Source organism: Takifugu flavidus, chromosome 16 (assembly GCF_003711565.1).
Source record: "Takifugu flavidus isolate HTHZ2018 chromosome 16, ASM371156v2, whole genome shotgun sequence".
NCBI classification, from domain to species: domain Eukaryota; kingdom Metazoa; phylum Chordata; class Actinopteri; order Tetraodontiformes; family Tetraodontidae; genus Takifugu; species Takifugu flavidus.
Genome location: NC_079535.1, coordinates 10,355,611 through 10,382,812, shown reverse-complemented (window position 1 = coordinate 10,382,812; position 27,202 = coordinate 10,355,611). Strand labels below are relative to the sequence as shown.

At 47.0% G+C, this 27,202-nt stretch overlaps 1 protein-coding gene and 1 long non-coding RNA gene across 7 annotated transcripts in view; one reads left to right on the top strand and one right to left on the bottom strand.

Moving 5' to 3' along the window:
- dlgap2a (discs, large (Drosophila) homolog-associated protein 2a) overlaps nt 1-27,202 on the top strand; it is a 100,419-nt gene that overhangs the window by 36,932 nt on the left and 36,285 nt on the right. For 4 of the 6 annotated variants that reach the window (XM_057058790.1, XM_057058785.1, XM_057058784.1 and 1 more), the window contains one exon: nt 8,069-8,101. The exons of the other annotated variants lie outside the window; for them this stretch is intronic. In XM_057058790.1, coding sequence (XP_056914770.1) covers nt 8,069-8,101 — 33 coding nt within the window. The remainder of the gene's footprint in view (nt 1-8,068; nt 8,102-27,202) is intronic. 6 annotated transcript variants of the gene reach the window in all.
- LOC130539987 (uncharacterized) lies at nt 10,785-16,123 on the bottom strand. The gene is made up of 3 exons (XR_008954277.1): nt 15,563-16,123; nt 11,266-11,430; nt 10,785-10,924 (listed from the first exon to the last, which is right to left on the bottom strand). It is a non-coding gene; the product is annotated as an uncharacterized LOC130539987 (long non-coding RNA).

Genomic DNA, 27,202 nt, shown 5'->3' with positions numbered 1-27,202 from the left:
TTTAGATGGGGTTCCTCTCGGTTCATGTTTAAAGCCGTTCGTAGAATTTAGTTTTGTTCTAAAAAGTAAAAAGGGGGAAAAAAGCTTCTCCCCCGTCAAAGCGAGGACGGATTTCGAGGACAGAGCGTGCACTTTTGACTCAAATGGTGTGGATCTGTCTCAATCGAGCGTTCACTTTTAGATCTTTATTTTTCGATTCTTCCTTGTGAAACTGCTCAGACTGTCAGAGTGCACGTACATCAGATGTAAACAGGCCTCTTAAAACCTGTGGACTGTGAAGATCCCAACCCGGGCTCGCCCACCACAGAACTTTATGTTGTTGTTTGTGGATCTGTTTTGTTTTATCTTGGACATCCAGTTAAGTGTCTTTTCTAGAACTCCAAAAGCCTCCACTTACAAAAGAAGCAGCCAGGACCAGCCCCACTGGGTCCACTCCGGAGATAATGGAATAATAAAAAGAGGTTTTCTTCCCGAAGTGAAATTCTGTTGTCCTGACGCATCCCACGTGGCCGTCACGTGACCTGGCTGACCAGGTGTTACGCGTATCACGGAGCTCCTTTGGGCCCGCTTCATCTGTGCCCTCCTCACACCCTATTAGGCTCATTCCACAAGATGGAGCATCATGTAAAACCCAGGACGGCTCAGGCACTCGCTCATGTCTGCCTGACACGTGGAGACGGTGGTTGCCAATCATCGCACAGTCAGCCTGTCTGCACTAACGGTGCTGCAACCTGATGGCGTATAAAGGCGGCGTTTGAGTGCGAGCCCGTCGGTTCACCAGGAGGTCTCACGTGATCGTTGATGTGTGCGTCTGCAACACGGTCCTCAACGTCTGTGAGGACACAACAAATGGAAAAGTGAATGGATGCCTGGAGAGTGAAAAGCTGTTTTCCTGCCTGTCAGGAACACACACAATATGTGTACTTCTATCTTTATGAGGACTCTAGCTGGTTAACCTCAACCTTCAACCTAGACTTAAACGTAGACTTAATCTAATCTTCACCTTCCTCTTCGTCTACCCTTGATCCCCGAAGAGTTGAAAACATTCTCCGAAGAAGCAGAACCGCTACGTCATTGAACAGTCAGCATGTCTTCATCAGTAGCGATGGTTGCCATGGTTCTGGGCTCGTTTGCAGGGAATTTGCCATCAGTGTGTCTGTTATTAGCAGCAGACGCATTAGCTCATGATTTCAACATACAGCCAACAGTCCAAAACATGACTAAATATTAAAGTGTAGTAGCTAACAAATGAATATGTGAAAAAACATAAGAGTGTCGTTATTGTGAACATCAATAATTCTGCTTAGGTACATTTTCATGCCTCCTTTTTTTGTCTTGAAGATTTTTCTCCATGCCCTTTGAGATTGTCCTCACTTAAAAGGGTTTCCGGTCCTCACAATGCATGTACAAGAACACACACACACACACACACACACACACACACACACACACACACACACAGAGCGATATCTTGGGCAGCTAATAGACAGATTTCCCTCTAAAGAATGAAAAGTCAGCCAGGGTAATTCATCAGCAACTGTCTGTCAGTCCTCTTCTCTCCAGCTCTCCATTTTTCACGCCCACCTTCATCTCCCTTTACTCCCTCTTCTGCCTCAGTGCAAATTGTGATCGCGACGCCTCCATAAATCAGGGCGGATGATAATGAGAGCCGGTCATCTCTGTTCAGCGGGCCACCAGCCAGCCTACAGGTGGCTGTGACATCACCCAAAAGAGGGCGAGAAGCCGGGGCGCACTCATATTAGAAATAGGCACATTTTCTTGAAATCAGTCATCGTCAAATTTCATTTTTTTGACTGATTTTCCATCTTCTGTTCATATCATTATAAACGAATCTACCTCTCCTGAGTCAGACTCAACAGAGCGTTAAACAAAACAGGAATACACACAATCGAGATACACTCACAATGAAACCAAAGTTCCTGAATATTAGGAACAAGCTGCAATAATCAGAAAAACGCGACTCGTCTGCTCAGACATTTCACTCCCGAGGACCCGACAGATTCAATTCCATATTTACAAGTAACCGACGTGTTTACAAAGGATGTTTGCTCTGCAGGTCTTCACCTTGTTCCATTACTAGACATTCCTGAAAGCGAGAGCGCACTCTCCTCACGTTTTAAGAGATGACAAATAGAGAAAAGCCCCCGCACGTGTTCGCCCAAGCGTGCAGCCTCCCACACACTTTGTCCCCCTTCTCTGCACGTCTTCTTTACTTTATATCTGCAAAACTGAAATGTCTGAATGGATAAAGATAACAGACAGTAGCCTCGGTGGCACCGTCACTGACCGTGCTGATCACTTTCATGCTTGACATACTCTCTTTTCTGCCTCCTTGTCCGGTGATATTGAGTCCGTGGTGCACAAGTGTGAGAGGCAATGAGCTCCTTTATCAATTCATACCAGTGTGCTGTGACTGCTGTGTCTTAAAACCGCCTTTAAAATATTCCCGACACAGAGTCCTGTAAGGAATTTGGCTGTTTCTCTGCTCTCTGGCCTGATTCTGTGCATTTAGCAACATAACAAAGGTGACTCATTAAATCATTTATATTTCTTTCTTTGTTGAAGGTCAAATTAAAAAGGTCAAAAACACTAATGCTGTTGTAAATGTCATAACACAACAAACGATGATCGATTACAGTAAAAGTCTTACAGTATGTATGAGAGTATGAGAGCTGAGGCCAATTTTTCTATCCATCTGCAGTTTGTACCCCCACCACTAGAGGGTGCTAAACCTCACACGTGTCACGGCATGTTGCTAAACCGCATGGGTGACCTATATCTAGGCAGGGGGAGTTTTACCTAGATGGGTTAGTGAGCAGGAAATGAAAACATACTGTTTGTTGATGTCCATACGTGAGACGGGACATGCGAGACGAGTCAAATATGTCTAACACATAAAGATGCTGCACGTGCATCCACCTGCCAGCTGTGTTCGGTGACCCTCCATGCGCTGCCGCTGGTGTTTAACACTGGATATGTTGTTGGCAGCCACAGTCTGCAGGTATTTCCATTTCAGATGTGAGCAGTAGTTAGAAAGAATGAAATGATAATGAGCACGGAGTGTGTAGAGACAGGGGAATGAGGAGGGAGGGACGTCTCACTGATGAGCCAATATGTGAGTCTACGGGGGCCGAGACCCTCCTGATAGATGCCTCATTCCGAGGGAAGGCAGCTCAAGCATGAAGGAGCCCATCACTATCATCACGAGTCTCTTCGCCTGTTTATACGGGACCGCGCTGCCTCTTGTCGTCACCGTCCTCGCCGGTAAATGTGCACTCGGGGTTGATGGAGAGTGGCGCTCAGAGGGGGTGAACCCTGGCAGAAGAAGGCGCCACACATGTAAGCGACGGCTCTACAAACGCATGCACGGACGCACACGGAAGCAGAAGAACACGTCCTGTATGTGCAACGCGTGCGCCCACATACAGTGTTTACGCCGGATTATTTTTCCACATCTCTTCAAAAATGCTTCAGTGATTTAGGCCATTGCATAACTGTTGTAGTTTCCAGGAATTGCACTGACTTGCGAATGAAAAACACTTTTGCTTTAAAACCCCTCGACAGGCTGCTTTGCGCTGAGCTGTCTTACAATCATGAGCTCTCAGCCCCCCAGGGGGGCCGCGGAAACGCCGTTTTTCAACCTGACATGTGAATTATTCTTCCGTGGCTTTACTGTTGGTGTTAAATCACTAAACTCGAAAGTGGGAAAATCCAAATGTAGCGCTAAAGCCGTGAAGTTCTAACTCACAGAGTCTGAATTAATTGGGAAAGAGACTAACCTGATGTCAAAATATAGAGCGGATATTTGACTTTGGGGACTCTGGCTGGAAATTCTGCGGTGATACGGTGGAAAAAAAAGCCTCTTACCATTGTTTTTCTGCTCATGGCAGAGGTTTATATAGAAGATCCTAGCGGCAGGGCTAACGTGTCAGCCTACTCTGCGTGCGCTCTATGAGCTCCTGTCAGTCCTGGGTTGCAAGCGTTACCGGTAAATAGGATTTCTCTGCAGAGGTGTTGCAAACCAAAGAGGCTCAGATGAAGATGCTCATGGTTGTTAGCTGGAGCAAACATGAGAATAATATGATATCAACTGTGGGAGCTGTGTAAGAACCTGTTCTATATCCTCCATCCTGGTGACCCAGGCACACAACTGTTGATTTAAAAGCCTCGTGTGTTTCCACTGGGAGCTCCTGGTAAATACTGGGAGCAGGAACTTCACAGGAACCGGTCCTCTCACTCGGCCCTTTGGTGGTTGTGTTAGTCAGACTCCAGATTCTGTCTGTGTGATGATCTGGACAAACCTCAGTAAGATGCATTCATGGTCATTCCGGTAACTGTAACCCCCCCACCACACACACACACCACCAACACCATCACTACCACCATGACAGGCGATGCATCCTGGCATTTGATGGCTTTTTGTGCCAGCAGTAATGAAATACTTCCTGCACCCAGCATATTTGTGGGTCGCAGCCTTCAAAATCATGAAAAAAAATCATGAAATCCCTGATATCGTCACCCCTCAGGGGTGTCATGGTAACACACTGACAAGCTTCTTACTACAGCAGGGATTCTTCTGGGAAATACCTTTCTGGTTGCCTGGTTACAGGAGTGAGTGTCGCCACTTTGAGGTCAGTTTGTTCTGATCGTGTGACCAAAAGAAGGCATCAAAATCAGCGATCGTGTGAAGAGGCAGCACCAGGGGGGCTATTTTAATCTCTGTTTACGGTCCTGAGTGACCTGTTCTTTGGCCATCTATCGATCGACTCCCAGAAAGGTCTTAATTAGGCTTTTGTCTCACCAGTCATGTTCTTCTCAACTCGGGGCAAGTAGGTAGAAATAATCAGCTGATCTCTGCAGTAAATCTAAAGTCTTTGAGAGATTAAATGTCCTCCGAAATAAAGTTCTTGCATCTTCACACCTGCGCTGTCGCATACTGCTCACTCCACGCTTCCTTTCTTTTAATAACCTTGTACGCTTTAATGGAGATGCAGCAATCTTTGCAAAAAAGCGAGAGAGAGAGAAGAACACTCTTAGCACTAGCTAATTAGCACCTGCATATCTGCCGCATCATATAAACCTGGGAAAAGCAGACGGGTGGTGAGTGAGAGAGGGTGAGGGTAAAAGAGGAGCTGGGCTTACAGGGGAACGCGTGAGAAAGGCGCTGATATGGAAATGCAGAGTTTAATTATAGATGAATACATTGACTACATTATCAGATCAAGGCGAAGGTTCTGCTCCCGTATGGTTAATCCTGCAGGGACACTGCAGACGCCTTCACATTTGTGGGTTTACTGACAAACCAACAGCGGCTCTACCCGACCGGAGGTAGTGCAAAAAATAAACCATCCTGGCATTTGATTTATTGATCTGTAACCAGTGAATTACAGTAACTAATGTTATTAGCTGTCTAGATGAATTATGTAGCTCATGGCTTGATATAAATAGAACAATTCTGTGGGTTTGTTTCTATCATTTCTTTTGTCAGCAGTATATCTCTTGTATAAACTGATTAAGCAGTTGCTTGGAAACCTTTTCTGCGTTTTTGGTTAATTAAATGAAAATAACCTTTTGGATTGTCATTGCACCTCCAAACAAGATGAATTTGTGTCTAACATGACACATGTTCTTCTCATTTCATGTATTGAGCAACGTTGTAGTCTTTTATTTTACTGAGAAACAAAAAACTCACCCCAGTTTGTCAACTGATTTACTCCTCTTCTTGGAACTACTGTATATTTCTGTAAATCTGGATTAGTATGGACCAAAGGTAGGAGGGGATGGAGTGATTAGTCTTACTGGAGTTTCAACATTTGAATGATTACCGTAATTTCCGGACTATAAGCCGCTACTTTTTTTCTACACTTTAAACACTGCGGCTTATTCTACGGTGCGGCTTATTTATGTTTTTTTTCGTGGCGCACTATCACAACTATTGTGAATGGGTCATTTTTACTAACCCTCATCAACATGGAAAATACTAGAAGAAAAGCATGTGATGCAGCTTTTAAGTTAAAAGCGATCACTCTGGCAGTTGAAGGAAATCGAGTTGCCGCGCGTAATCTTGGCGTACATTACGGTAATCAATGGCGAGAAGGTGGAGATGCCCGCCTGAAGAACTGATCCAAAGCAAAAAGACGACAAAAGCTTTTAGACGTAAACATCGCAGGTGGCCCGAGCTTGAGAACGTTCTGGAAGACTGGGTGGACACACACAGAGCAGGCGGCCGCGGTGTTTCTGCTGTACAAATCCGACGGAAGGCAAAAGCAATCGCCACCGCGATGAAAATAGAAGATTTTAGAGATGGGCCATCGGGGAGTTTAGATTGTTCATTGTTTGAGTAAAAAAGCATAAACAACGTAATTTGTGTGTAGCTGATACAAACGTATATTTCAATTAATTTAATCTAATTTTTCATATTACTACGTGGGATACCTGCGGTTTACAATCCGGTGCGGCTTGTATAAGTACAAAAGCCCTTTCTTTCTAAAATTAGATTATGCAGCTTTTAATCAGGTGCGCTCTGTAGTCCAGAAATTACGGTAAAGGCCGTGCATAGTTATAAAACGCATAGTCGTCCAAAAATTGAGCAAATGCACGACGGAAAGGTGGAGCCATCGCGGGTCAAGGCGCCGCACATTTAACCCACGTGTCTCCAGATTCATTGGTTTGCTGGTTAACCTGACTGTCCCATTCCTGCAGCCATTTAGAAAACCGCTGAAAGCAGCCTGTCAGTGATCAATAAGACCTCCACACGGGGAAATCCAAGAGTGCTCTAAATGTAAGTAGCAATAATAAACTAATAAAGCCGATTGCTTTGGCCATGTGGAACTACACTGTAGGGAATGGCGAATAAAGAAGGCTAATTAAACCAGTAAATTCTCTCCAGACCTCACTTGTCGGGCGCGGAGCTGTTGGATCAACTGGCGGCGTGCGGTTCAGCCCCTCTGCCGCCGAGCATGCCAAATAAAACACTCGAGTGCCGAGATCCAAATAAAGTTGAAGGGCCACGCAATCACCTCTGGAGAGTGTGTCAGAACAGAAACCAAAAAATAAAAGAGGAGCAAGTTTTGCTCCAAGAGCGCTCGACAGTAATCCTGCGACCGTGCAGGAGCAATAACGGCGCGCAGTGATGTGACGGGAGGACGGGGGAAGGCGGCGTGTGTGTGTCTGTGTGGGGGGGCGACATTTTATGACCCGTGCAGACTGACAGCAGCAACAATCCTTTAAAAGAGCCCTTTGATTCATCGGCTGGCCCGTCCTTGGCTCCCTCTGCCCACGAGCAAGGTCAGAGCGCGGCGACAGGCAGCAGCTGAGCGCTTTCACCCTCGATGGTCCCGTTAGCTTGTTTGTTTCTGATGTAAAGATCAGAAAAGGTTAAAAAAAGAGAGAAGAAAACAAAGTGAGATGAGCCAGGAGGCCAAGGGTGCCGCGGATCTAATTAAACCCCTAATTAACTGTGATTAGAGGAAGCAGATCTGCTGCATGGAAAAACAGCGTGGCCTGTCGCCGCTGACGAGGAGAGAGACGAACGCCGCCGCGCCGCGGAGACTGAAGCCCGAGGCTCACATCTATCGTCCTGCTGGAAAGCGGAAAACAAACCCACTGAGAGCCCTAATCCGGTTTAAAATCATCCCAGACCACTTCCTGCCTGCATCCTGCCGGCTCCGACCCTTCATTTCTGACTCCCTGATATGAAAATGCATGACGCATGGTGCACGTTCTTCCTGTCAACAGCAACTGAGTGCGATTGTGAATGGCTGCTTCTTTAAGCCGCTGCATGCACGCTCGCCTGGACGCTCGCCTGGACGCTCGCCTGGACGCTCGCCTGGACGCTCGCCTGGACGCTCGCGACATCCACGATGGCTTTTAATTTGCTGCACGCCTGTGAGCAAGTTGCCGGCGAGGAAAAGCCTTCCGCAACTTAGACGGCGACCGCCGTTCCCGAGCTGTGACTCCGGTGTTTATCACCGTGGGACATGCGCCGACGCTGACATCCCATAATGTGTTATTAATCTCCTGTTGTTTCTCTCTGGTCCCTGTTTAGAATCACAGTGCACACTGTGTGGTGAACCAGAAGGTGAGTGGGCCTCGCCATCCCCAAATATTTTTTGTAATCGTCATCTCCCGCCTTGTTGTTCTGGGTGGGGTGGGGGGGGGGCACTGTGGTGCTGACATGTTGTTCTTCAGTCTTCAGGCCACCAAAGCAACCAGCCAGGCTGGAGGTTAGAGGCCGCATATTCCATGGTTCTTTATTAACGTCTAACACTGGACGTGAAACATCCACCCTGCAGCGGCCATCTTGGGGCGGCCATCTTGGGGCGGCCATCTTTACATGTGTGCCGTACGTTCCCACTGACAATGAAGGCTGCAGAGCACGATCTCGGCGTGCTCATTGTGCGTTCGCACGTGGCTTCACGGGTCCGCTTACTCGCACACGTGTGTATCCGTGCATACATGCGCACGCAAGATGCTCCGGATGCTTTGATTAGTTGAAAGCTGAGTAGCGCCCAAGCTAACGTGAGAGCTTTTGTGCTGCTTTTGCTGCTGCTGCTGTCTCATCCTCCCTCTTCAGGCTCCCATCCTTTGCATAAACCCCCACCAAGATACTGCAACAGCTGTCTCTATCTTTTATTATTCATGGCGCGAGCGCTCCTTCTTTTTCGAACGCTCACCTTTGCGGCAGTCGAACGTCTTCTCACACTTATCACGCTGATATTTCAGATCACCAAACTCACGCAAGACAAATAACTCTCGCTCACGCATCAAAAAGGGTCGGAATGGAATTATAGCTGCTGGTTGATTGTCCATATTGCAGTTGTTTAACATAAAGTCTGCTGTTGGCTAACGGGCTAGAAATGACCTGCAAACACAACAGGAGCTGACAGCTTCCTTTCCTCAAGTGTAAGGAGGGAATCTATGAAACGCATAAACATGCCGGGCGGCAGATATGATATTTCCCCGAGGACCTAACCTTGTCCGAGAATCAGCCATGTGCTTCTCGAGCCAATGCGCATTATTCCGTGTCTGGGAAATCAATGGCGCTCCCTCTGCTCTGTTTGATTGGATTAAGACATAATCAAATCGAGCATGATAACTGTGTCCCTGTGACTTTCTCTGTGACACGGGCGCGGCCCCCGAGGGAAGGACGGGGAACATGTGCTTGTGCATATGTGCATAGGTCTGGTTTTAATGTGCACTAACATGTACAGATGGGGGCTCTTTCACCTGCATGCCCCTGGGCCTTGTGCAGATCTCCAGATGAAGACAGTTTATATAGCAATAGATTTATTTACCTACTTTTGCATCTTTTTCTTGATAAACCCCCAAAGTAGCTTGAAACCACCTAGGTGCCTCCCATCCCCTCCTACAGTGCACGTGACTGACCTACAGGCATAGAGAGCATCATGTCAGGTCTTACAGAGACAAGCCGGTTGACTGCTCATCTTTAATTGTGTCTTCGATTTCCGGGATGAGGGCTGGAAAGTTTCAATCTCCCACCGAGGGCTCGGACCATCGTCTGAGCTTCTCCAGTGAGGAGGACAAACAACATTGCTTAGAAAAAAACTTCTAAAATCAGAGATGACGAGAGCGACTGACCACCGCCTGGATGGTGAAATCAGTGTGGGCTGAGTACCAGGGCAGCCCAGTGTGGAGACGTGACAGGTCTCCTCTGCTTCTGTCACATTAATGAAACAAACATGCCTGGACTGTCGAATGTTGCTCTCCTGGTATTAGAGCTGAATCCCTCCATGCAGCCGCCCCAGCAGATTCTCTCTCTGCAGCACCATCTCAGCTGTGGACCGATGCTCTGCAGGCATCTTAAAAAAGATCCACTCACCGTCCAGGGCTGACAGGACTGTCCACTGAGAGCCAACCGCTAACATTATTCTGACGCTTCACCAGCGCCATCCGCCTCGGTGCCATGTTCTCTCCTTGGCAGCTCCATCGTTCTCCCTCCGGGAAAGAAGACGATCTAATTTCTTGAAACTTCATTTCCGTACAAAAACAAAGCAGCTCAATGAGCTTGCGCACAGATGAAACCCTAGTTTAGTTATTAATACCAGAATTACCCAGAACCTGGGGTTGTGCAAAATTGTCACATTTAGCCACATCAAGAAACTTTTGTGAAATATTCTGTGTGTCGAGGGAAGAACGCAGAAAGACAAAACCCCCCCCCCCCCCCCCCCACCCCCAAAAAACACGCAGGCTTTCACTGTTTGTCTTCCTATTTTCATAAATAAGGGACAACATGTACAGCTGGGACACCTCAAACAAACAAATCCTACTCCATTTTTAAAAATATTAGCTTGAGTGTTGGGGGGCCTTTTGGACGTGCAGTCATGTAGCGCACAAGGGCTTGAAACTCAGGAGGCACAGCTGCTTGATAAACATTCCCAGCAACTCTTAAGGGATATTTAAATCGAAACGGCGGTTTTCTGGAGCAGCTCATGAGGTTGATATTGGCGGTCAGCTCCCGTTGTTTCGCTCGGAGAGACAGCCCATTTGACCAACCCCGCAAGCACGTGTGGAGGGAGAACTTCAGAAATGCACTCTAGGTTTCTGCAGTCCGCCGAGGAGGAAGAAATCAGCAGGAACCCTGGATAAATGGGCCCCCATAACCACAAACATTCTTGAATATCACCTTGACCGATGCATTAGAACCTCAAAACTCCTGACTGAAATGATCACACCCAGAGAATACGTAATCGACCTTTAATGAAAATTCAAATAACTTTAGTCAAGGTCTGGTGCCGGTCTCATTTCCACATGACTCTCCTGCAGCTTTTGTGTCAGAAGGAGAGCCCCGCCCTTCAGCTCGCGCACGCCGCCGCCCGACATCAGACGCTAAATTGAGAGGCAGCGTTGGATCATTAACCACGCCTTTGCCGAGACCCTGAACCTTGTGGCGATGGTCAGACAGACAGAAAAGAGAAGAGAGAAATTAAGAAGGAGGGGGGGATGAATGGGGCCAAGGCCTTCTCATAACAATTACCTTCAACTCTCACTATTTTGGAAGCTAAATTAAAGCTCAGCCTTGGATTCACCTTAATCATCTTATTTCAGTTTATTTACCAATCAGGTGCATGTTGATGCCGTCCAGGACCCTTTTAATAACAGGCTTTTTCTGCAGACAGACTAAAAGATTGTTCAATGCTTTATACTAAATGTGTTTTTTGACCTTGGTAACACGCCGATAGAGCGGCTTATTTCATTTGGTACGGCGCATAACTGCATGATTACTTGAAAATCGGGATCCAGCAGGGCGCCTGAGGTTTTCTGTCTTCCTGCGATCCACCAAAAACAGCTTCAGAACGATGACACCGCCATCCGGATAAAGTTACTGGTTGTACCATGAGAAAGGGAAGCCTGCTCTAAACGGTGGGGAGGGGCAGGAGCAAGTGAGGTCTGAGGAGCAAATAAGACAAATTAAAAGAAACGACCAAATCTCAAGCTGCTGGGAAAAGGTCAGAAACATTAAACGGCGTTTAAGTATCCAAACACAGACTTATATCAGTTGTCTTGTTAGTGTTGTGACGCTACGCCCCAAACACACACACACACACACACACACACACACACACACACATATTCAGTCAGTTTGTATTCATGCTCACAGCCGTGTCCTCAGAAGAGTGGGGGTATCATGTTGCAGCTGTAGCTAATGCCATTAGGCCCTAATGCGTATTCGCCACGTGCTCACTCGCGGTGCCTCATATTGAACAGGGCAGCATGGATTTTTCATTTTCAGAAACCCAGTTATGGTGCATGTTGACTAGACGGACGGGATCGGTGCCAGACCGCTGCTCAAGGTCAATGTCCGACAGGAGGGAGGCTTGGAGGTGGGGGCTGCTGCTGCCCTGTGCTTAATAGTGCACCCTGGACCATCTGAGAGTAGAAACGTAGCTCTGACCGTCGGCTAGAGGACCTTCTAGATGTTCCTCTGTGCACCAGGCCAATGAAAATTTAAAGCACCAGATTTGAACCTGGCAGGGAGGTTGTTCCAGAAATCCATTTCTCAAAATCGCAAACGCTCACGGCGCAGTTTCACGGAGGGGCTATTTCCTTTTTCAGACTGCGGAGCGAGAGACGACAGAAGCTTCTCTGGCCAGCAACAGTCACGTTAAGAACTCTCACGTCTCGGCCGTTAGAGCCACGTCCAGGAGCGGACGCACATGGCCGCGCCGCAATCCTGTTCCATTCTGCTGATGACACTGAGAATGACTGGAGAGGGTGCTCCGCTTCACAAGTAACCGAAAAAGCCTGAATTGCGCTTGAAGTTGTTAAGCCCCCGCCGCCGTACGCAAAGGTCAGACGGGGTTTCAAGTGAGGCAGTGACAGTGTTGAGTTAAGCAGCTGTTTTAATGGCTAAACTGCAGGGACGAGAGGAAAGAGGCGCAATTATGGCACAACAACACTGTGAAACTCAATCGTGATATAAAACCACGCAGGGAGGTGGGATTATTGATCTCCTGCGAGGGTGGGGGGACGGAGTTGTTTGCAGAGGTGTTGCGTAATCCCAATCTAAAAGGACGAAGATGATGGATGAGCTGATTCATTCGTGAGAGGGAACAGGAAGATGCATAAAGAGGAAAACCTTCATCCGACCATGGATGTGGGATAATAGGAACATTCCATTGAAACAGCGAGCCTTTTCCTCCTTCACGGCGAACAGTCTCCCGAACGTTCCCTCATAGAGCAAAAGTTGTCCTCTCAGCTTTAAATTATCTTCCTGCAACACGCACGGAAGCCGCAAACGCACCGTTCTCCTTTACTCAGCGCAGGAAGACCAAAGCGTGGCGATACATCTGTTCTGGAGACGGAAATAAGAACACGGTCCCCCTTTTTCACGCCCTGCTGCCATTAACCGGCCCCCATCTCAGTCACCAGGGACGCAAACATCCCCGTCGAGAGGACAAACACGGGGCAGGAGACGCACATCAGCCCGATCGGGTGGAATCAGAGCTGATTTCTGTCCTTATCTGTCAGGCATTACCCCCGCGCTCCCAATCAGGCTGCAGGTAAGAGCGGGGGCCTCCGCTTTCTCCCAGGTGAGCGGCTGTCCGGGTCTGGCTGTAACGACTGCGAGGGAGCGCATACAGAAGAGCTTTGCACATCGAAAAAAGCAGCCGAAGCAACGAGAACAGCCAATCTCTTCCGAATATTCCTCATGTGAGCCATAAGCACGGAAAACTAATTAAATGTCCTGTAAATTCTTAAACCTCCCCCTCTGAAGCTGCTACAGTTATTTTTTCAGTCAGTCACAGTTATTCTTTTTCAGTCTGAGGGTTGGTAACAAGGGCAGGCGACCGAACACCACCGACTCGCTCGCTATCCAGTTATCATTTGTAGTTGTAGCTGAATTAGTTTGGACAGGAAGCTCTTCTGCGCTGATCTTGAACAGGCGGTTGGTTAGCTGGTCGGTTAGCCTCCTCTACGTTAGCCGCTCCATTTTGAATGAGCTCTGGTTAAAACTGGGTCCGTGTCCGCTTGTGAGCGCTGAAACTGAATCCCACGAACCGTTTAAGTTGCCGCTTTAAGTCACACGTGCATTGTTTGCATTTATTGTTTTAATAATGAATTATTGAATTTAACCAACCTGATCAATGCCGGCACCGACCTTGGTAAATAGAGCCGTGCCGAAAGTGCCTCTTCACTGGATTATTCCAGGAATAATGGGGCAGATTAAGTAAAATTTATTCGGACTTTGTAAAAATGAAACAAAAGGTCGAACCTCCGGTGTCAGCTCTAATTGACTATTAACATTTTTATAGGGAAATTCTTTTTAACAGCCACTGCTGCTTCTTTGAGATTATTTCACACCATTTATTCAGCTCTCCTGTCGCTTCTACCTGCTCTTTCTCTCTTTCCTCGCTCAAAATGATCAGAACCAGTAATATTTTTGAATGTGCTCTCGGAGGTCTCGCTGGCGTCGGTGCTGAGCTTTCCTTCCCCCGGGCTCTGCATCTTTCCTCTCAGCGCCCTCATAAAAACCCAAAACCTGACCTCTGTGACTCTCTCAAGCTGGAGCTCCACTCCAGTTTCGACTCCAGCCGCTGCTCTTTTCTGATGTTCCAGCATAGGAGCCAATTACTCCTGCTCCTCTGTCGGTCTTTTTCTCTTAGTCAGCCCTGCTCTTTGTGATCGAGGGCCTCGTGTAAACGGGGCCCCGAAGAAATTAATCATTGTTCTGCGGTATTATGGCGCTGTAATTATACAGCGGGCGAATCCTCCATACGTAATCCCAACCTTGATTCTCGATGCTAATCAAAGTTTATTGCTCTGCTTTTATTCATGGGGCCTGCAGATGCTGGGCCATCCAAGCGTGAGACAGGTGCAGACATCTGAGATGATGCACTGACTCGCCACTGGCTCGCCAAGGCACCGCTGCTATGTTTAGGTTCAGAGCACAGCGGAGGATAGATTCAGAGGACACGAGACTGATGGATGCTGTCAGCAGGGGAGAATCATGAGCCCTGCTCTTCTGAATCTCCTCATGACGTCCCGAAACCCCCCAGCGTTTCTGTCCCGAGCCGCCTTCGTCTCGCTGGAGTCGTCTAGATTCATTTGTAGCCTGACGTTTTGTGTCTACATGGAACACGGCGCCTTTGTTAACGTCTGACATATAGGAGCCCATAAAGCAAGCGGCAATAGCTCAATAACACTTTATTGGAAGGAGGTCAAAGAAAGACGCAGTCGCCGTGTGGAAGAGGCCCTCAGTCTAATAATGTATGGCGCCGAGGCTCCTTACGAAAAACGCCGTCTATTTGTTCGGGAATTTCTTTTTCGTCACACACAAAAAAGTGGCAGTAGTGTCCTCTACTGTTTCTCTGAATGCCAGATGTTGGACGATAAAGGTCACGTCATGGTCAAGAACGGAAACATTTTGGCAGCAAGAAATAAACGCAGCTCTTCTTTATCGCGCGCTCTTTTGCTAATGGCAGCAAGCGAACGTTCCCGCTTCCCAGCGCGGGGTGACAACCCCCAACATCTGCCCCAGCGCTCCAGACGCACACGTCTGCCTTTAATGAAGTGTTTGACCGGGTGCACATCTGCTCCGTGGAAACACGGGATCTAGCTGTTCCGTGACTGCTCTATCTGCAGCTCCGTTAGCGATTAACCTCGGCGCAGCTCAGGTGAAAACTAGATGAGTTAAGGAAGTCGGACAGATTTTCCCACCGGCTCAGAACTCATTCCCTCCGGCTGGGCTGAGAATCGACACCGACACAACACACATATGCTCCGAGGAGCCAAAGTTAAGCGAGGAAATTCAAATGTTGCCGAGGAAACGAGATCAGCGTTGTCGCTACGACAAAACCGAATGCTGCTGCATAATCACTCAGAGCAGTAACCACCTGCTGGCTGTAATTCCAGGTCATTATTGCTTTCCTTCATGCTGGGCTGTCAACGCGCCCATTAATAATCGTCCCCTTTTACATACATGCACCATATTAAGTGCAAAACTTTATCCTTTCCAATCCAAATACTTCGGTTGAACACTCTGAAAGCTGAGGAGGCTTTCGTTCTAAAATAAACATACCTCATCCCAGTTTTGGGGCGGAAACGCGTTCCCAACGAGCAGGAACAAGGAGGAGAGCAGGAATCCTCACAGTGTAATACTGCTGGAAGTGTCAGTGTTTTCTGCAACGTTTATGACACTATTGCTTTTCTGTCAGCTCGGGCCGTCACCCAGGGGTGAATCTGATTGGCTGCTAAGTGGCTTCTCTTCCCCGACAAGATTTGGATAAGAAGGGTTCAGAAATTATTCACTGGTGACACAGTTTCGGAAATCGCCCAGCAGCATCCGCAGTGTTTCGGAGCCGCACATCGGAGCGCTAACGATGATTTGAATCGTTCCGGAAAATGCCACTATTGCCTCCCACTATGAGTCCAGGCAAGTGCAGCAGAAAAAAGCAGCCCGTGCAGGTTTTGGTGTCATTGAGTGTGTTTCAGCGCAGCACCTCCCGTGGCTAAACCCCCCCCCCCCCCTCTTCTTCCGGTGGCGGCCAGACAACCGGCGTCGTTCTGACGTGGCCGTAATCCAAGATCAGAGGGGTTAATAGTGTGTGCTCTGTCGCCACCCTAGAGGTCTCTGGCCTTCCCGAAGGGTCCATCTAACGATGTCTGAGTTTGACGTGGTGCAGGAAACATTCGCTCCTCGCTCGGCCTCAACGGAGGTCGTTTTGGGTTAATGGTGGCTAAAAGCGGGTCTTGATGGATGCAAGCCATGGCCCATTACTTGTCATCCAATGTGATGTAATACACCTTGTTATTTACTACTTAATTACATTACTCATAGCTGACAGCTCTCAGATTAGGTATCAAGAGTTGGGTTTGTCTGACATCATCGACTCTTTTTTCGTTTTATCACAGCAGACTCGATGTCTCATAAAGTGTTTTCAAAGAGCAGGCAACACTTAGAGCGAGCGTTGGCCAGCCCCTCTCCACTCTTTATTCTGAGCGCCAAGTCCATCTCTGTCACTTTTAAGTGCACTCGGGTGGAGATAATGCAACCTGCGGCACGTCGCCGTAGACCTCTCCAAACTGGGAAAATGTCCACTGAGACACCACTTCTCTGGAGTGCAGCCACTGAACTCCTGGCAGACTTTTTAACCAACACTCTGGTGACCAAACGAGGCCTTCTGTCCTGACGGCGGAGGCTCTGTTGCTGCTTGTTACTTTGTTTTTGTGTGAGGGGGGGGGCGCCAGTCTGATACAAGCTGTCTTATTTTCACGACTGTTAACAGTACAGCCTTGTAAGACGTCACATTAGCGACCTTGCTAACGTGTGCATGTGGTGTTCTTCGTTCCACGCAGTAGGACTGAAGCAACAACAACAGAAACCTCAGTTCCTGTATTACAACCGGCTCGTCCTCCATCCATTTCCTGTCTGTCCCAGCAATCATTGGCAGGGATAGATGCTGGACAGGCCACAGGGCCATCACACACACACACACACACACACACACACACACACACCGTACATTGTATTTTAAAGTTAGTTAAGTTAGTTCAAGGCTACAGGACCGAGCATCTCCTTACCCCCAAAAATGAATAAATTAATAAATAAAAGCAGGTTTTATAAGTTCAGTGTTTTATAACAAGAAAACTTTGCATCATTTAATAAACATTGTCAAAGACCATGATAAATAATAGTTTAATCGAGGCTATAAAAGATTTAATCGTCTCCTGAAAAGCCTGCATGTTGAATATCGAATGCTTAAGGGTTTCCCACAGATTCAGAATGACTAATTGGATTTTTTCTTTGAATGAAATGTTAAACTGTTGCGTTAATGGTCAAAATGTTTGTTTCACACCATCACAGAACGGTCATTTTCAGTCACACTTATCCAAACATGTTCTTTGTCGGGATCCCTGCACAAAAGAGGAACTTATAGGGAAGAAGACTCCATCCCAATGATGGTGGGATGTGAGGAATACAAATGGGCCGTGTTCTGCTGCATCGATTCTCCCTCCAGAATGGACAGGCGTTGTGAAATGTGCGGAGCGGCTGAGGACAATGCATCCTAACCTTTATTATTGACTCGGTGCTCGCTTATCTGCTGACCCTGAAGTGTGTCTTTATTCTTATGGGAAAACCCATAAGCGCTTTAATTAGTCCCAGAACCATTTAACTTTACAGCGGCGCCGCGCCTCATTCGGCAGCTGTGAATGAAACAGATCCAGTGGTCGCTCCATCCTCGTCTTATCAGTTTGTAATAGCACGTGGCGCCGGGGTGACCGACGGCGTTTAGCGTCCGACAGTCCGCCCTGAGCGAGTGCAGGTGATGTTAATGAGTTATTATCTATTGTCTTCATCAGTGTGACACAACCCACCACACGGGCAGAGTGCACACGGGCAGAGGCATCAATTAAATCCTCACCTCTTTGTCCATGTTTGGGCAGCATTACAGGATGACAAGAGCAACATAATTAGGTCTTAAACCATATTAAATTGGCCGCTGAGTGAAATGGATTCACGGTTTGTTTAATATATTTCCCATTAATGTAAGCAAAACAGCACAGATCCATCATAAATGTGTCGTGCTGCTCATTGTTTATCTTCTGGTTTTTTTTTTTGTGTGTGGGGGGGGGGGGCGCCAGTCTGATACAAGCTGTCTTATTTTCACGACTGTTAACAGTACAGCCTTGTAAGACGTCACATTAGCGACCTTGCTAACGTGTGCATGTGGTGTTCTTCGTTCCACGCAGTAGGACTGAAGCAACAACAACAGAAACCTCAGTTCCTGTATTACAACCGGCTCGTCCTCCATCCATTTCCTGTCTGTCCCAGCAATCATTGGCAGGGATAGATGCTGGACAGGCCACAGGGCCATCACACACACACACACACACACACACACACACACACACCGTACATTGTATTTTAAAGTTAGTTAAGTTAGTTCAAGGCTACAGGACCGAGCATCTCCTTACCCCCAAAAATGAATAAATTAATAAATAAAAGCAGGTTTTATAAGTTCAGTGTTTTATAACAAGAAAACTTTGCATCATTTAATAAACATTGTCAAAGACCATGATAAATAATAGTTTAATCGAGGCTATAAAAGATTTAATCGTCTCCTGAAAAGCCTGCATGTTGAATATCGAATGCTTAAGGGTTTCCCACAGATTCAGAATGACTAATTGGATTTTTTCTTTGAATGAAATGTTAAACTGTTGCGTTAATGGTCAAAATGTTTGTTTCACACCATCACAGAACGGTCATTTTCAGTCACACTTATCCAAACATGTTCTTTGTCGGGATCCCTGCACAAAAGAGGAACTTATAGGGAAGAAGACTCCATCCCAATGATGGTGGGATGTGAGGAATACAAATGGGCCGTGTTCTGCTGCATCGATTCTCCCTCCAGAATGGACAGGCGTTGTGAAATGTGCGGAGCGGCTGAGGACAATGCATCCTAACCTTTATTATTGACTCGGTGCTCGCTTATCTGCTGACCCTGAAGTGTGTCTTTATTCTTATGGGAAAACCCATAAGCGCTTTAATTAGTCCCAGAACCATTTAACTTTACAGCGGCGCCGCGCCTCATTCGGCAGCTGTGAATGAAACAGATCCAGTGGTCGCTCCATCCTCGTCTTATCAGTTTGTAATAGCACGTGGCGCCGGGGTGACCGACGGCGTTTAGCGTCCGACAGTCCGCCCTGAGCGAGTGCAGGTGATGTTAATGAGTTATTATCTATTGTCTTCATCAGCGTGACACAACCCACCACACGGGCAGAGTGCACACGGGCAGAGGCATCAATTAAATCCTCACCTCTTTGTCCATGTTTGGGCAGCATTACAGGATGACAAGAGCAACATAATTAGGTCTTAAACCATATTAAATTGGCCGCTGAGTGAAATGGATTCACGGTTTGTTTAATATATTTCCCATTAATGTAAGCAAAACAGCACAGATCCATCATAAATGTGTCGCGCTGCTCATTGTTTATCTTCTGTTTTTTTTTTTTGTGTGGGGGGGGTGCACCCAGCCTCCATGTACACCTTATTCTCGACAGGAAATAGCCTTACACTCCACTGCACCGCACTAAATATTGACTTTGCATTCTTCTGCACTTCTACAAACTACAAGGAAGAGCAGGCCAAGAAAGCGGAGCCATTAAGATGCTCGCCGCGAAGTGACCGCCGAAGGCTCGTTTGTTTCCCGCTAACAGAGGAGTGACGGAGCCTTTTTAAAATGCGTGACCTTGAAGGACGAGCATTAGGGCCCGATCTGGAGGCCTCGCGGTGTGGAGGGGTGGTCGTTTCCCTCGGGGCTCGCCTCGTTGGATATGGATATTAGACTGCGTGGATATCACAGGCACATTAATTGATCTCACTTAAGAAACAAGGTGTCCAGGTGTTGTGTTGTTTTACTCTGCATACTAACAACGTCCCACGCCTGCTCCATATAGGCCTCACCAGGTGTCGAGGAGATGAATATTATTTTGCTTGGAGAGGCCGCTCACTCATCAGTGATTGAGTGGTTGGACTTTAAGCTGGTTTAGGTGTGTTGAATATTGAAAAAAAGTGAAATTTGAGGGGCCGGAAACGCTCGCTGCGCTTTGGTCTCCTTGACTGATGGATGGCTCTGATTCCAGGGTTTTGACGGAGCAGACACTTTGCCACAGACGATCCTTGAACGGTGACAGGGGTTATGAATTTCGCCCAGGGCCAAACACTCGTGTAAGTGCACCCCGGCGGTAGGATTTCCATCAAAGTCCGGTTTTCATTGCCGGCACCAAACTCTGTCATTGTGATGATAATGAAGTTGTACTTGTGTGGTAATTGAAAGCTGCGGCTCCGTCCCAGTCCGTGCACCCAGTCCACCCATCACGCGAGTGCGGAAATAAAGCATCGACGTGTCAAGTGAATGCTGATGTGGGCCATTTTGTCTGTTTTTATTAACAATACCAAGCGTACGTTGCTGTCAGAACTGAAAACAGAGCCATTGATTTCCTTTCTACAAGCGTTTGATACACACTCGCTAACCTGTCCAGAACTTCTGCCCACATCCGGGGCTGAAGTCTCTCCCCTGTGGACACCTGAGAATGGAAAAACACGCCCGTCGTTCCCAACATTCAACGTCCTCTCTGCATCCGACCGGCACTAACGCCCGCCTTGAATCCGATCCAGCGCCCCTCGTCCCACTGCCGCGTTTTCTGCCGCTCCCTCCATCCCATCGGAGCCACGTGTGGGATTGAATTATCACTCGAATCATGTGGTTTGAATGTCCGCCTGGGGAGGCGAATGAAAGCGCGCTTGCCCCCCGAAGAGCACGTTTGCACCGATGTTGACATTAAAGGCTGTTTGTGTGCACACGGAATCAGATTTGCTCATTGCGTGACCTCATTTACAGCAGAATAACTTTACATTTTTAATTTCATCTGACGTCGCAGCACAGTTTGAAATTAAAGGGATAGTTTCTTGAGTTTCTCGATTTTCATTCTTTTTAAAAGGCGCATCTGTGGGTTTTGTGAGCTATTATAAGCTTCCCAATTATTCACTGTTGTGTATGAAGACTCACAGCTGCATTTGTGGACCGTTGAAAGCAAAGGATGCGCTGTTTCTTTTCCTGGAGCGGCTCTCACTTTGAAACGTGTGATGGTGTTATTCGAGTCCTCACACATGTAGCTGAGTGTTTATATTTAATACTGTGATTCCAGATCGGTTTTAATCGTGTAAACACGGGTTTGGTCGGCCTCACTTTGATGGCTCCGAGCCTGTAGATCGTCCAGGTCTGCAGTTTTGTGGGATTAGTGTTTTTATAGGAGGTAAGGGTCCTCCTGGGCGGTGTCAACACCTCTCCTTTCATTTCACAGACACTCGCTCTAAGTGCTTTTGGGCGTGCTCCGGTTCACCCCTGCCCCCTGCAGCAACAGGCAACCTTCCCTCCATCCAAATCAGCGCAGCGGCTTTTCTTTTGTTTTACCATCGGCAAGTTCAAAAACCAGGATTTAGCTCTCCTCTTGTGCACGTGGGCCCGCTCAAAGACCCGCAGCTCTCAATTCTGACCACGTTCTTCCCGCTCTGGTCTGATGTTGTCGAGATTGTCATCAGGGCCCATCATTAGACACATCGATTGACTTTGTACCGCTAATGTTCAGGCTGACTTTGGGGAGGAAAAGCTGATATGAGAGTTAAACATCTGAATGGACTCCATATCTCTGCCATCTCCAAAAGCCATTACGACCGGCCCCCACCGCCCCCTCTGCGGGCTGCCGTGGTCTGCAGAGAGGAAAATTGTATTAGGGGGGAAACGGATTTTTACTGTCTTCCTGAGGAGGAGGACTGCGGATTCCCGCAGGGCCCTGGGGACCTGTGGTGTTTTTAAAATAAGTCCTATGATGGGATGGTGTCTGGGGTGGGAAGGTTAGCCAGGGCTAAGGATATTATGGCTAATCCACAGTGAACTAAAAGCCAAGTGTCCCACTATTCTGAGAGGTAGCGACAAACTTTAATGTTGCCTGATAAATTTAAATCCGCAGTTCATACCTGCACTACCGTTCAGTCCTTAAACGGATCATCGGAACATCCCAGGAAGCTTATACAGCATGGAGAGGTTTCAATTTTATCCTGATGAAGGTATTTTACGGTGGATTGGTTCTCTGGGGTAAAAACAGGCGGATTCTGGTGTTTACTCCACTGTTGGTAAGTTTGATTGGATTTATGTCTGTTGTTTAACCGTCTTTTACATCTCCCAGCCGCCGGGCATGGTTAATATTTGAGGAGTGTTGTAAAATAAACCCCATTCCAGAGGGAATAGCATTGAAATGATAAACTTACAACAGCTCCTGGGCGATGAATCCCAGGCTTGTGTTAGCATGTCATGATGTGGACCTCTGTGGGTGGGGTGTGTGTTAAATATTGTCACCTGCCATAACTGGGAGAGGCTTTGATACTGTGAACCTCCTGTTAGCTGCAGCTGACAGAACGTTGGCTAAACACTTGCATCATAACAGCGGAGGGACGATGTGAAACTGTCTCAATTTTTCCCCGAACTCCTCAGCACCAGAAAAGACAGCGAGGGATGGCAGAGAACGTTGCTATAGCAACTGGGATCAGTCCTGAAGCTTCCTCTAATAAGTTTCCTGGGAATTCAGTGCTGGCTCTTACATAAATGTGACTATCTCTCACTATTCTCGCACGGTCGCAGGGCTTTTCCTGTGGCAAAATTTCACATTCAGCATGATTTATTCATGGCCGCATCGCTGTGCTGGATTTATGATCCCATCATGTAAATGCATGTCCGTGCATTCAGCAACACTTGGTGGGAGTGTGTTCTGGGGGCATTGTTGTGACTCCAAGGCAATTTTCAATGGCTGTCGTAAAGTGAAATATTGGGACTTTAATAGATTTAGATGCAACAATCTCGGCTCCATGGCGGCGACTTTCATGTTGTTTCAGAGGTTATTATGCTTTTTGCACCTAATTCCAAGGTGAAGAACCAACGCAAAGACATCAAAGACTGTTTTGATGCTTTGAGTCCCCCATCCACTGCCTATCATCCCATCCCAACTTTAAATGGCAGACAGTCTGTGTGTGTGTGTGCATGCAGTCGCCTTCCTATCTGCACGTCTTAGACTTGCGACGCTAAATACCAGCTTGTACGACTTAAGAAAAATAGAGACTTAAAGAGGAGAGAAAAGACATTTCTGTGTTTTTTGGGACAGGCTGCCAGCAGCCTGATCATTTCTGAGGAGATTAGTGCGGAGCTCTTGGTGGCGGGGGCTGCCGCAGTATGCAAACTGCAGTCGCTCCGCTCACTCTCTGCCGGGATCCTTTGACGCCATGTACCTGCTCTCGCCAGACTTCAGTAACTACCACACGTGCTCTTAATCACTACAGTTTAGACAGGCTCAGCGGGCAAAAGCCACTCACTGCCGCCTGCTTCCACCATGCCGGAAGAAAGATGGGTCTGGTGTTGACTGTTGATTGTCACTGAGGGCAGTGGGGGCAAGAGGAGGTGGAGGGTTCACTAACTGCCACATCACATGTGTGAGTGAGAGCACACGGAGGTGTCCAGGACCGCCTCTATGCAGGCAGCTTCCAAGAAAATGGCCATATTATTTGGAGGTTACATTAGCATGAGGTCACATGGAGATTTGCTCATAAAGGCGATATTTTAAGACTGCAGATTTGCTGAGACTAAAATTGAGAGTGGCACTGTGTTCAGAACGGTGGCCTCAGAGTAAGAAGGTCCGGGGTTTTGTTCCATCTAAAGTATTCTTTGGGTTTCCTCCAGGTCCTCCCAGAAACCTTTAGACTGGACTGAATGCAGACTCTAACCTGCCTGTTGTGAGTAAATGGTGTGTGTCCTGTGATAGACTAGCCACCTGTCCTGGGTGTATTCCTGCCTTTCTACTGGTAATTCTGCTCACCCTGGGTGGGAATAAACGGCAGATGAATGAAAGTGGATGAGAAAAACATCCCCAAAATAGAAAACTGATTTTGCATGAGGGGTTGAAAAGAGATGATGATATGTCGTCATCATCAGGTAACGTGGAGAGCATAGAAAACCTAACCAGACGGTACAAACCTGAAGTTGTCATTGAATGGGGACTGAAATCCATGGAAGTTGGATTTTCATGAAATAAAGTCAGTGACATTTGTTCTCACCATGATCTAATTTTAATTTATCGCATTTGTTGAAAGCCATCTGTGGAGTCAATTTTTGATAAATCACAACTTCTGGAGGCGTTTCCAAACAAATACTGGCATCTTTGCAAAAGCCGTCCTGGTTCCACCGCAGCCACTTTAGCAGAAGGTATCAAGGCAAACGGCTGGATCCTGCACTGACTCTTTAACGCGAAATAAAACAGAATAAATGTTATCAAGTAAAAGTGAAACTCACAGCTTTACCTCAGCGATCAAGTCCTTGAGCTTTCCTGCGACAGATTTATCGTCGCATCATAACGTTTCACCTTCGTGTGGCCAGTTTACCAATAAAAACTAAATCAAATACCCCCCCACCCCCCCACCACCACTGCATCGTCTTGAATATTTACATGCAGTTTATTATCGATGTGTCGCTTAACATAATGATGCGTTTGCTTGGATACTTTTGAAATAAAAGCTTGCGTGACAACACATTTCCAGCTGCCATCTGTGATTAGCAGTTAAAGGCAGATTTGTCTTTATTGTGTAATACGTTCTTCTTCTCTGACGCTGGAATCCGAACGCATCAGAAAACCTAGAGCCTCTCCGGATTTAATGCATAGCCTGTTGGTCTTTCTGTGTAATGTAAATCACTTTTACGATACAGACGTTTTATGTCAAGCGAGTCCTCTGTAAATCACAAAGCCCCCCTTTCAGTTCAGATCAGCTGTCATAATGAGTCACGTCGACACGTTTCCACATTTGCATCCGCATTTTTGCCGCAGCCTAGAGCCCGAGGCCTTCGTATCACCAGAGCGACCACGCTGCCGCCTGAGCTAAAGCCACCGCTCGTCTGCTCTGACATGAAATAGCCGACACAATAAGTGATTGGATCCGCTGCTGCAGGTCAGAAGCGGCTCCAGTTTGTTTTTGAACCGCAGTTTCCCACAGTCGACGTGAATCAGCCCGCCCTGTCACTCACTTGGATAAGTAAGCAGGAAATCTGGCAGAGCTGTAAGCTGCTGACTGCTTTTTTTATTGGAGCTGCTATGGCGGATGTCATGGGAGTTGCAAAGCTGACAGATTTCATACTTTGTCCAGTTCCTCTCTCGCCCGTGCAGTAGTTTAGACCATTATAGATGTGACCCCAGAGTTCAGAACAGGATTTCACTTTTTTTCTTTCTCTCTTTATTTTTCAGTTGTACTTTTTTTCCCCCCAGAGAGAAATATCAAATATGAAGGGGGGCAACCCACATGGCTGTTCTATACAGTTGTGCTGCTCTGTATGGTGGAGGTTTTTTAGTTCCTTCTTAATTGTGGCCACATACGATTTTTACCACATTTATCATTGTTATTGTGAAACAACTTTCTCCACTGTAGAATCAACTGAGCTGCTAAAAACTAATTTATTTCTTTTGCAAGCTACGGTTCTTTTTTAAAATGCCCTCTTGTGGCCATGCTTGGAACCACAATCTGGTGCAACACCTGACCTCTGACCTTTCCGTACCTGACCTCCCCTGTCCTGCTTATGATGGCTCCTCATTGGTGAACTGTAGAAAAAAGGCACCCTTAGCCATGATATTGTCTATAATTTGGTCATGATACATGTCATCATACTAATAAAGTAGCACGTGGAAGTTAAAAAACATGATGCTGTCAGGTTGGTTGGTTTTGTTTTATATCATCAAATCCAGTGAAACGCATGCCTTTTCCTCATTATATGGATCATGTTCGATCTTATGACAGAGCAAATTGAGTGAAATCTATCAGTCTTAAAAGAAATGTAATTGTTCTTCTTGTCTCCCATATCTACCAGCCCAGTAAGTATTTGGACACATGGGGCGGTTGATGCCTAAATGACAGATTCTGCCTTCAAAGACATCAGAATTCTTTAGCAATGGTGCTGACGCTCTTCTAGGCGGACTGAAGGTCACACGCCTTTGATTTCTCACTTTTGTCCAGCTCTTTATTATCTTTCAATTTTGTCTTCAGCTCCAGTTAGGGTGAGAGTCGGTGGAAGAGAAGGAGCTGTCAGCGCAGATATAACGCTATTTAAATGCTAATGTGTTAAGAGGAGCAAAACGACCTTTACTTACCAAACAGAAGTGCTTAATAAATGAGCCTCATCCTTCGGACTCTCCTCCCCGTCCCTCCGCACCTCGCCTCAGATGATCACGGATCAACACGATGGGGTTTGTTAGTGTGATTGGGGACATTTGGTTGCCCCACTGAAGTTCTGAGGACGACACAAGTGTCGCCATCCTTTACTCTTGTCTGCAGGAGTGTTTACTGTTGTGCAAAAAGTTAAGTCTCCTACTTTCTGCATCAGTCCTTACAGAGTTGGCACCCTTGCAAGAGGGCTAATAATGCGATGGCAGGTGCTGTATCAGTGCAAACCCAAGCCCCCTCCCTGTCTCCCTGCCTGCAGAGCACTGCCAGAAGGACACGCCGTCACCGGAGACTTCCCTTTTCTCTCCTCCATATTAATATGAAATAACCTTCACTGTGTGTTTGTGTGTGTGTGTTCTCAACTTCTTTCTTAGACTCACCATCAGGGGAGGATGAAGTGAAAAGAGATGAAGGGCAGATGAGTGTCTCACCTGTTGTGTAATCAAAGGAAACGTCAGATTTTTCCTGTCACTTCTGCTCACAGAGGCACCGCAGGGAACAGCGAGGGAAAGGCTCCCCGAGAAAGTTGTGACAGAAATGTTGTGTCGATATCATAATCGATAACGCCCAGTCATTCTGCGGCTGGGGGCGTTAGCAAATTCCAGGCTGACTCAGGCCAAATTCACCTGATTCAGCCTTTTCTCTTTGAGCTCTCCGATTATATATTTTGATGCTGCAAATCACTGAATAGATAAATAGATTCTTCAAAGACGCTTTGCTGGTATTTTAAATCATGCATGTGCTGAGATTTGATTTTCCATCTGCCTCGCACACATCTGGTAAACAAGGAGAATTAGTTTTGCTCTGGACAGCTGGAGGACGACAGCAAAAGAAGAGCCAGACTGCACCTCAGGGGTTGAGATCTTAGACCTCATTAAAACGCACCTAAATTTGTTTGCCTTAAAATTA